The 12,117-nt window shown below is 37.2% G+C and overlaps 1 protein-coding gene across 5 annotated transcripts in view; it reads right to left on the reverse strand.

Moving 5' to 3' along the window:
- OMA1 (OMA1 zinc metallopeptidase) overlaps positions 1 to 12,117 on the reverse strand; it is an 80,325-nt gene that overhangs the window by 16,788 nt on the left and 51,420 nt on the right. For all 5 annotated transcript variants that reach the window (XM_086717118.1, XM_025912483.2, XM_086717117.1 and 2 more), the window contains exon 8: positions 3,947 to 4,096. In XM_086717118.1, coding sequence (XP_086573244.1) covers positions 3,947 to 4,096 — 150 coding nt within the window. The remainder of the gene's footprint in view (positions 1 to 3,946; positions 4,097 to 12,117) is intronic.

A 12,117-nucleotide genomic window follows, 5' to 3' on the forward strand; every position in this document is an offset into this window, starting at 1 on the left:
CTATTCCAACACCTCTACCACCTGTGCTCACACGTTATCTATCTGCTATGGACTGAATTGTTCCCCCTGTCCCAAATTCTTACGTTGAACCCCTAACCTCTAATGTTATGACAGTATTTAGAGATGGGGTTTTGGGAGGTAATTAAGTTTAGATGAGGTCATGAGGGGGGAGCCCTCATGAAGGGATTAACATGCCCTTACAAGAAAAGAAAGAGACATCAACACGCTATCTCCCCCCACGTAAGGACACAATGTTCTAGAAGGCAGCCATCTGCAAACCAGAAAGACCTTACCAGAAACTGAATCTGCAAGAAAATTATTGGATTTCTGGCCTTCAGAATTATGAAAAAATTAATTGCTGTTGCTTAAGCCAGAACCTTGATCTTGGTCTTCTAGCCTTCAGAACTGTGAAGAAATTAATTTCTGTTGCTTAAGCCACCCAATCTCTGGTTGTGGCAGCCCAAGCTAATACTTTGTTCTTCTTGTATTTTCCTCATCAACAGTCATTACTAATATGCAATGTATCAGTAATTTATTCTATACATTACTAATTAATGCTATTTATTGTCTGTCTCCCTTTACTGCATAATAAGCTTCATTAGGGCAAGGTTTTTTGTCTATTATGTTCATAACATCTATAGTCTGACATAACATGTAATCAATAAATATTTGTTGAATGCACAAAATACAGATTTTAAAATAAATGTTGATATGCTATGGTAGAAAATAATACATTTCTTTGATGATATTCAAGGAATCCAATAAGAAATATATAATCTTTAATAAGCTAAATTTTTTTAGAAAATAAAAATTATCAAGATTTGGGTTCTCACAGAACCAAATCATCTTACTTTCCTGATTTTCCTGATCTTTTCTCCTCTTATAAATCTGATTTACCAGAAGCTCAATCTTTATCCTACTAATTACATAGGGAAACTACCTTATACAGTTAACTCTGTCCAGCATCTTTTTCTCTGCTTACTTCCTAAGTGAACTCATCCATTCTGCTTCAACTATAACATTTTCAAGTAGCTCTGAAATCCTCATCTCTTGCCTAGATTTCTCTGTCCTATGGCGCGGTATTCCCAACTATCTTTGAGATGTGTATCACTTCAGGGTTACTGTCAGCAATGTCAAAGACAGAAGCTTTAGATAGAATACAACACTGCACTCACTTAAGTAAAAAACAAAACAAAACAAAAAAACAACAAAAAACAAAAAACCAACGACAACAAAAAATAGTCTTTATTAGTAGTAGTCTATAGATTCACATAATTCTATATACTGCCTGAGGAACTGCTTTCTTTCATTACAGAAATTAGACTTACAATGTTAGGGAATTCCAATCTCTGAATTATGACTATGTATTCTAATTAACAATATACTCTTGTACTATCAGTTTCACTTCAACCACTGAATTATTCCCAATATTGTAGTAGAGTTTTATTACTTTCAAATTGAATTTAATCACTTGGGGGGAAAATATAAGAAATTATATGAGGTTTTCAAATTAAGTTTCTAAACTAGGATAGTTTATTTTTAGAAGAAAAAAATCTCCCAGTGTTTTTCATCATTGGTTGCCAAATAACATTTGCTTCTCCAATCACTTTTCCTCATACTTACTAATCAATTCATTATTATTTTAAAGACTTCTCTAACGCATATTTCTTACAGACTTTAGGACAGGCTTCAGATGAAAGTTGGCTAGAAGTCATTATTCACTTTACGCAAACCATATACTTTTAGAATTTCACTGAGCAAATATGCAAAGAAAAGAAATTCTGAAAGAAAACCATGTGGTTATCATGACTTTAGAGACAGGCTAAACCTCCCAAGGTGGTACAAGGTCCCGGGTCTCAGGGAGGACCAAGAAGATTCTCAGAGCCAGTGACCTTCAGCACTCATAAATTACTAATGAAACACATACGATACCAGTTCTATGTTGCCCTATTTTAAGATGAAGGATTATTATACATTATATTAAGTAAATTTCACTTATGTTTCTTTCTCAAAATTTTTCCTTCAAATTAGGAGTATAAACGAAGTATATTTAGAAAGGTCTGGCTATCCCCCAGTACTCATGAAAGGTACAAAGTATGCCCAAACTGTCAACAAATTCTCTCATTATTCCTTCCAAGATATATCCAAAATCTCACCACTTCTCTTTCTCTCTTCCACCTCCATAACGTCTTACTAGGATTATTGCAAGAGCCCACTGGTCTCTCTGATTCTGCCCTTGCCCCACTACAGTCCACTCTCCACACAGGAGCCCCAGTGATCACTGTAAAACACAGGAGTCAGGTCAACTCTGCTGAAAACCCTCTACTAGCTTTCCCCCATCACTTGACATAAAAGTCAAGTCCTTACAGTGATTTAGATGACCTTCCATCGTCTGTTCCCCTTAAGTTTCAAGCATTCTCCCACCTTTCCTTACTCCATTCAGCCCCAATGTCTTCCTTGCTATTCCATGAACACACCCAACATGCTCTCACTTTAGGTCCTGTGCACTTGCTGCTTCCTCAGCTTAAAAGACTCCCTCCAAATATACATAAGATTGGCTCCCTGGCTTCTTTCCAGGTTCTATTCAGTGAGGCCCTTCTTAACACATGAACAGAAACTAGCAGACTTCCTCCACTGCCCAGCCCTATTACCTTTGACATGCTTTGTATTTCCCATCGTGCTTATCACCACTTGACATACCACACATATGTTTGTTTATTATTTGCATTACCTAAGTAAAATGCTAGCTCCAAGAAAGCAAAGCCTGTTTTGTTTTGTCCTTGCTCATTCCCAGCAATAGAACACAGAATAGGAGATTAGTAATGAGTATCAACAAATACTGATCACATAAATTAATGAATGAATCTTGTGATTGTTTCTTATCTTAAACTAGATGCAGGCTACTATTCCTTCAAATTGCATACCACTACATTTCAACTTTTCTTATGAGAGGTCATATTCCCTGTTGTATTAAGAATCAATTTGTACTTAGCATGAAAGTATCAAGAACCATATCTTACTTCTATTGTATCCCCTGTACCTACTAGCATCATTTCTTTCTTATAATATGTACTCAATATTTCTTAAGTTGAATTTGAAGTTATACTGAAAGATACTTTTATAATACACCTGAATCTGTTGTTATCCTTTAGCAAATAGCCCAATACCAATTCTTAAATTCTAAAGAATATTCCGCTTTTACAACCAACCAGCAAATTTAATGCAAGTGAAACAGAAAAGAGATGTAGCCTGGCTTAGAGATGTCTGACATGCATTCTGCACTGATGTGATAACTAAAGAACACATTTTGAATGATGTTAAGTCAAAAGATTTTCAGAAGATAGTAAAAACTACTTGAGGGAAAGCTGCTTCAACTTGATCCATTCAGGAGTTCTACCCAAAAACAAACAAACAAAAAAACCAAAACACTACACAGCACATACTTTACCTTTATAAACAAATAACTAAAAAGAAACTAATACAAAGAGATTTTTTTTTCTAAGAAAACAAATTCTAGCATCAATATCAAGATAACTGACCTAAAAATTTTGTACAAGTCATTAATGGGTATTTTTAACAAGCTTTTTAACAAAGGTTAAATCACCAAGAAGATACTAAATTAGGATCAATATGTTGAAAAAAAATATGCCTTGAGTTTTAGACTTTAGCCAAATCAGTTAAGTTTAAAAGGTATGATACTAAAAAGGTTAAACCATCCACCAACAAGAAAAGTCAACTCTACTCCAATTTATTCCCCAAGACTTGTGGACAAACAGGGTTTCACTTTTCAGTCAAGTCTTTTGAAAACTGATAACCCATGATTACAGTAATCAAAATAATTGATAGGCTAGACTAGAACTCTCTTTTTCTAAACATAAGAAGTAACAACGTTAAAAATAAGTGATACAGTAAAAATAAAGTCTTGCCTTATACAGTCTTAGCTCACCTGAGGTATGAGTCTATCCAAGTGCTCAGCTCGATTTCCATGAGAAGGGTGTGTGGATAACCATTCTGGCAACTTGGGATGACCCTGGAGGCTATCTGCAAATTCCATCTGCTGCCAAAACACTGAACTGGCTCTGACGTCCACACAAGCCTAGAACAAGAATTAATGACAGAAAAAAATGAACTTAGTTATGAGAACATTTTTAAAAATTTATCTTTATGTCATTACATTTTAAAGGCATTTTCTACCATTATTTGCACATGATATATCTGATCAAGGACTGGTATCCAAAATATAAAAACTCAACATCCAAAAAACAAATAAACCAATTAAAAAAATGGGCAGAAGACATGAAGAGAGATTTTTCCAAAGAAGACATCCAGATAGCCAACAGAACATGAAAAGATGCCTATCGTCACTTATCATCAGGGAAATACAAGTCAAAACAACAAGATATCACTTCACACCTGTCAGAATGGCTAAAATCAAAAACATAAGAAACAACAGGTGTTGGTGAAGATGTGGAGAACAAGGAACACTGGCACCCCGTTAGTGGGACTGCAAACTGGTGTCACAGTGAGAAACAGTATGGAGACTCCTCAGAAAGTTACAAATAGAACTACTTTATGATCCAGCAATGCACCATTGGGTATTTACCCAAAAGATACAAGAGCATGAATTCGAAAGGATATTTGCACCCCTGTGTTTACAGCAGCATTATTTACAATAGCCAAAATATGGAAGCAGCTCATGTGTCCATCAATTGATGAATGGATAAAGAAGATGTGGCATATATATACAAAGAAACATTATTCTGTCATGAAAAAGAATGAAATCTTGCAATTTGCAATTACATGGATGGAACTTGAAGACATAATGCTAAGTGTAGTAAGTCAGTCAGAGGAAGATGAATACCATATGATTTCACTCATATGTGGAATTTAAGAAACAAAACAGGGGCGCCTGGGTGGCTCAGTCAGTTAACTGTCCAACTCTTGATTTTGACTCAGGTCACGACCTCACAGTTTGTGGGTTCAAGCCCCAGGTCAAGCTCTGTGCTGACAGCGTGGAGCCTGCTTAGGATTCTCTCTCTGCCCGTCTCTCACTTGTGATCCCTCAAAATAAATAAACACTGAAGAAAAAAAAAAGAAACAAAACAAACAAGCAAAGGAAAAAACTTGACACAAAACAAGAAACAGATTCTTAATTATACAAGACACACTCATACTAGAGGGGAGAAAGTGGAGGGATGGGTTAAACAGGTGATGGGGATGAAGGAATGCACTTGTGATGAGCACCAGGTGTTGTATCGAAGTGTTGAATCACTGTATTTATACACTTGAAACCAATATAACACTGTATGTAAACTGGAATTAAAAACTTAAAAAAAGCAAAAAAAAGTAGCAAGAAACAAAGAAAAAGGCATAGGAATGAAAAAAAAATTTCTATCAGTATTTTAATAAAAGAATAGTATACTCATTACTTTTAAAAAAGCTCATAAAATATAGTATTAGAGAAGCCCAGAAGAGAATGCCCACCCTCTCTCTCCATGTATAACATTGACAGTACACTCACTCCCAAAGATAACCCATTTTTGTCAGTATGACATATATTAAGAACACGTATTGAGGGCAAAAATCTTCCACGCAAATTAGTATTTTGTTTTCATAAAAGAAATGTTTTAAAATCTAATCCATCATGCCAAGATGGCAGAACAACATGGAAGATTTTTTGCGTCTCTACTCCATGAAATGTAGCCAGATCAACACTAAACCATCTTACACACCTAGAAAACTGACCTGAGGATTAACACAACAATTTGCACAACTTGAACCACAGAACTAGGTAGGTACACAGCACGGAGAGGTGAACCAGAGGAGAGAAGCCATAGAGGGCAGGGAGCTCGGTGCAGAGAGAGGACAGAGACGGGGGGATGGGGGGGAGAGTATGGGAAAAGCACCCCCCACCAAAAGGAGCTGGAGAGAAAGTGGAAAAGTGGAAACAGCCACAGGGACTGAACAAAAAAGGGAGAAAGGAGAAAGTAGAGGGTTTAAATTCCATTAAGACTCAATAAAGAAGGGGAGCACAGTCTGAAACTCTGCAGCTCAATACCTGGCAGTGTTCTGGTGGGAAGGATGAATCCCCAAGAGTGGAGACCAAGGTCCAAGGGGTCCATGGGACACATGGGGAGTGGCAGTTCCCCTGCTGGGGACATTTGGTAGAGGCTGTGCAACCACCCCACAGGCAAAGGTACCAGCAGACCCCGGACAACAACCACATTCACTGGTGTTGGAACAAGGATGTTAAGAGCGAAGCCTGGAGCCAGATGTGTGTTGTGATTTTCCATAAACCCTGAAACACTGCTGCTAAAAGATCATGCAAACATTTTCTGAGGCGGGCTGGCACCCAGGGGCAGTCTCTGGGCATCAGCAGCAGCACAGTCTTGCAAACATTCCTGGGGGTGGTCCACACCCAGCCATTGCTCAGCGAGTACCTCTGCCAGAGGATCTGAGTGGGTCAAAGCCACAGTCCCTCAGAAGTGAGGTGTTGGGAAACACAGCCACATCTGAGATAAAACTCAGGATGGAGGTGCTACCTGGCAGCCTGACAGCTTAGTCACAGACAGTGCAGAAGTGGGGAGGGGACACAAGCCGGAGACTAAGGAGGGGTGCTTGACTGCCAGTTGTGGAGAGCACAGAGTTCTGATACTAGAGACTGGGTAGCAGGGTGACACCATTTTCACCCCTCCCATGCATGCACATACATGCCTAAACACACCACAGCAATCCACCCCAGTAAGCTAAGCAGCACCATCTAGTGGAGAACTGAGCCATTATACTAAACCCCGCCCAAATGGGCCAACAGTGCTCTTGACAAACACAAGACTCTCAACCTGCTTAGTTTACAGACTATAAACTGCTTCATAGCTTGACTTCTACGGGAAACCAGTTGTATCATTCTTAATTCTGTTTGCTGGTCCTTTTATTCAATTTTTTTCTCTTTTCTCATTTTTGAATACAGAAAGAAAGAATTTATTTTTATTTTCCATTATGATTAAAAAGATTTTTCTTTCATTTTTTTCTACTATATTTTTTACTTTTTCATAAATTTTTAAAATTCTATTTTACTTTCATCATTTATTTTATTGTATTCATTTTTCAAATTTTCAAACGTTTTCCTTTTTCCTTTCTTTTTCTTTTGTCTTTGTTATCTTTTCTTATCTTTCCCTTTTTTCTCTAATCTGTCCAGCTTGTTTCAACAACCAGACCAAAAGACACTGAGGATCTAGCATCCTTTATTTGATTTCTTTGAACGTTTTTAATTTTTTAATTTTAAGGGTTTTTTTTTTCTTTTTTACTTTATTAATTCCTTTTTTTTCCCTTCAAAATGACAAAACAAAGGAATTTACCACAAAACAAAGAAAAGGAAGAAATGATAGCCAGGGACGTAATGAATACAGATATGAACAAGATGTCTGAACCAGAATTTAGAGTCACAATAATAAGAATACTAGCTAGGGTTGAGGTAAGATTAGAATCCCTTTCTGCAGAGATAAAAGAAGTAAAGCTACTCAGGATGAAATAAAAAATGCTATAAATGAGCTTCAATCTCAAATGGATACCACAGGGGCAAGGATGGATCAGGCAGAGCAGCAAATCAGCAATACAGAGGAAACTAGGGAGAAAATGAGGCAGAAAAAAAGAGGGAGACTAAGGCAAAAGAGCATGATATAGAAATTAGAGAACTCAGTGACTCATCAAAAAGGAATAATATCAGAATCATAGAGGTCCCAGAAAATGAGAAGAGGGGGAAAAGGGGTAGAAAACTTATGTCAGCAAATCAAAGTGGAAAACTTATCTAACCAGATATCAAAATCCAGGAAGCAAAGAGGACTCCCATTAGATTCAACAAAAACCAACCATCAACAAGGCATATCATAATCAAATTCACAAAACACTGAGGCAAGGAAAGAATCATGAAAGTAGCAAGGGAAAAAAAGTCCTTAACCTACAAGGGAAGACAGATCAGGTTTGCAGCAGACCTATCCACAGAAACTTGGCAGGCCAGAAAGGAGTGGCAGGATATATTCAATGTGCTGAATTGGAAAAATATTCAGCCAAGAATTCTTTATCCAGCAAGGCTGTCATTCAAAATAGAAGGAGAGATGAAAAGTTTCCTAGACAAACAAAAATTAAAGGAGTTTGTGACCACTAAACCAGCCCTGCAAGAAATTTTAAGGGGGACTCTCTGAGGGGAGAAAAGACAGAAAAAACAAAAATAAAAACAACAAAACAAAACAAAAAAACCACAGTCCAAAAGCAAAACAGATTAGAAAAGACCAGAGAACACCACCAGAAACTCCAACTCTATAGGCAACATAATGGCAATAAATTCATATCTTTCAGTACTCACTCTAAACGTCAATGGACTAAATGCTCCAATCAAAAGACACAGGGTAACAGAATGGATAAGAAAACAAGTTCCATCTATACGCTGTGTACAAGACACCCACTTTAGACCTAAAGGCAACTTCAGATTGAAAGTAAGGGGATGGAGAACCATCTATCATGCTAATGGTCAACAAAAGAAAGCCGTAGACCCACACTTGTATCAGAAACCTAGATTTTAAAATAAAGACTGTAACAAGAGATGAAAAAGGGCATTATATCATAATTAAGGGGTCTATCCGCCAAGAAGACCCAACAATTGTAAACATTTATGCTCCAAATGTGGTGGCACCCAAATATATAAATCAATTAATCACAAACATAAATAAATGCGTTGATAATAATACCGTAATAGTAGGGGACTTCAATACCCCACTTACAGAAATGGACGGACAGATCATCTAAACAAAAAGTCAACAAGAAAACAATGGCTTTGAATGACACACAGGACCGGATGCACTTAACAGATATATTCAGAACATTTCATCCTAAAGCAGCAGAATACACATTCTTCTGCAGTGCACATGGAATATTCTCCAGAAGAGATCACATACTAGGACACAAATCAGCCCTCAACAAGTACAAAAAGATTGAGATCATACCATGCATATTTTCAGACCACAATGCTATGAAACATGAAATCAACCAGAACAAAAAATTTGGAAAGATAACAAATATTTGGAGACTACAGACCATCCTACTAAAGAATGAATAGGCTAACCAAGAAGTTAAAGAGGAAATTAAAAAGTACACGGAAGCCAATGAAAATGATAACACCACAGCCAAAACCTCTGGGACACAGCAAAGGCGGTAATAAGAGGAAAGTATATAGCAATCCAGGCCTTCCTAAGTAAGGAAGAAAGGTCTCAGATACACAACCGAACCTTACACCTCAAAGAGCTGGGAAAAGAACAGCAAATAAAACCCAAAACCAGCAGAAGACAGGAAATAATAAAGATTAGAGCAGAAATCAATACTATTGAAACCAAAAAAAAAAACCACCACAAAACAAAACAACAACAACAAAAAACATAACAGATCAATGAAACCAGGAGCTGGTTCTTTGAAAGAATTAAAAACACTGATAAACCCCTAGCCAGTGTGATCAAAAAAGAAAAAAGGACACAAATAAATAAAATCAAGAATGAAAGAGGAGAGATCACAACAAACACAGCAGAAATACAAACAATAAGAATATATTATGAACAATTAGACATCAATAAAATGGGCAATCTGGAAGAAATCGACAAATTCCTAAAAACATATTAACTACCAAAACTGAAACAGGAGGAAATAGATAATTTGGACAGACCCATAACCAGTAATGAAATCAAATTAGTAATCAAAAATCTCCCAAAAAACAAGAGTCCAGGGCCAGATGGCTTTCCAGGGGAATTCTACCAAACATTTAAAGAACAGTTATCACCTATTCTCTTGAAGCTTTTCCAAAAAATAGAAATGGAAGGAAAACTTCCAAACTCTTTCTGTGAAGCCAGCATTACCTGGATTCCAAAAACAAAGACCCCACTAAAAAGGAGAACTACAAACGAATTTCTCTGATGAACATGGACGCAAAAATCCTCAACAAGACACTAGCCAACCATATCTAACGATACTTTACAAGAATTATTCACCACAACTAAGTGGGATTTATACTTGGGATGCAGGACTGGTTCAATATCTGCAAAACAATCAATGTGATACATCACATAGATTAAAGAAAGGACAAGAACCACATGATCCTCTCAATAGATGCAGAGAAAGCATGTGACAAAATACAGCCTCCTTTCTTGATAAAAACACTCAAGAAAGTAGGGATAGAAGGAGCATACCTCAAGATCATAAAAGCCATATAGGTAAGACCCAATGCTAATACCATCCTCAATGGGGAAAACTGAGAGCTTTCCCCCTAAGGTCAGGAACAAGATAGGGATGTCTACTCTCGATTGTTATCCAACATAGTATTGGAAGTCTTAGCCTCAGCAATCAGACAACACAAAGGAATAAAAGGCATCCAAATCAGCCAGGAGGGAGTCAAACTTTCACTCTTCGCAGATGACATGATACTCTATATGGAAAACCCAAAAGATTCCACCAAAAACTGTTAGAAGTGATCCATGAATTCAGCAAATTCGCAGGACATAAAATCAATGCACAGAAATCGGTTACATTCCTATACACCAATAATAAAGTCATAGAAAGAGAAATCAAGGAGCCAATCCCATTTACAATTGCACCAAAAATAAAATACCTAGGAATAAGCCTAACCAAAGAGGTGAGAAATCTATATACTGAAAAGTATAGAAAGCTTATGAAAGAAATTGAAGAAGACAAAAAAAAAAAAAAATATTCCATGCTCCTAGATAGGAAGAACAAATACTATTAAAATGTCAATATTACCCAAAGCAATCTACATACTCAATGCAATACCTATCAAAATAACACCAGCATTCTTCACAGAGCTAGAACAAAAGACCCTGAATAGCCAAAGCAATCTTGAATAAGAAAAACCAAGCTGGTGGCATCACAATCCCAGACATCAAGATGTATTACAAAGCTGTAATCATCAAGACAGTATGGTACTGGCACAAAAACAGACACTCAGATCAATGGAACAGAATAGAGAACCCAGAAGTGGACCCACAAACGTATGGCCAACTAATCTTTGACAAAGCAGGAAAGAATATCCAATGGAATAAAGACAGTCTCTTCAGCAAGTGGTGCTGGGAAAACTGGATAGCGACATGCAGAAAATTGAACCTGGACCACTTTCTTACACCATACACAAAAATAAACTCAAAATGGATGAAAGACCTAAACACAAGACAAGAAGCCATCAAAATCCTAGAGGGGAAAGCAGGAAAAACCTCTTTGACCTCGGCCGCAGCAACTCTTTATTCAACATGTCTCCAGAGGCAAGGGAAACCAAAGCAAAAATGAACTATTGGGACCTCATCAAAATTAAAAGCTTCTGCACAGTGAAGGAAACAATCAGCAAAACTAAAAGGCAACTGATGGAATGGGAGAAGATATTTGCAAATGACCTATCGATAAAGGGTTAGTATCCAAAATCTATAAAGCACTTATCAACCTCAACACCCAAAAAACTAACCCAGTGAAGAAATGGGCAAAAGACATGAATAGACACTTCTCCAAAGAAGACATCCAGATGGCCGACCAACACATGAAAAAATGCTCAACATCACTCATCATCAGGGAAATACAAATCAAAACAACATTGAGATACCACCCCACACCTGTCAGAATGCTAACATTAACAACTCAGGCAACGACAGATGTTGGTGAGGATGGGAAGAAAGAGGATCTCTTTTGCACTGCTGGTGGGAATGCAAACTGGTGCGGCTACTCTGGAAAAAAGTATGGAGGTTCCTCAAAAAACTAAAAATAGAACTACCCTACAACCCAGATACTGCACTCCTAGATATTTATCCAAGGGATACAGGTGTGTTGTTTCAAAGGGGCACATGCACCCCAATGTTTATAGCAGCGCTATCGACAATAGCCAAAGTATGGAAAAAGTCCACATGTCCAAAGACAGATGAATGGATAAAGAAGATGTGGTATATATATATACATACAATATAGTATTACTCGGCAATCAAAAAGAATGAAATCTTGCCTTTTGCAACAAAGTGGATGTATCTGGAGTGTATTATGCTAAGCGAAATTAGTCAGAGAAAGACAAATATCATATGACTTCAC

Source organism: Puma concolor, chromosome C1 (assembly GCF_028749965.1).
Source record: "Puma concolor isolate L17-30 chromosome C1, mPumCon1.1.hap2, whole genome shotgun sequence".
Lineage (NCBI taxonomy): Eukaryota > Metazoa > Chordata > Mammalia > Carnivora > Felidae > Puma > Puma concolor.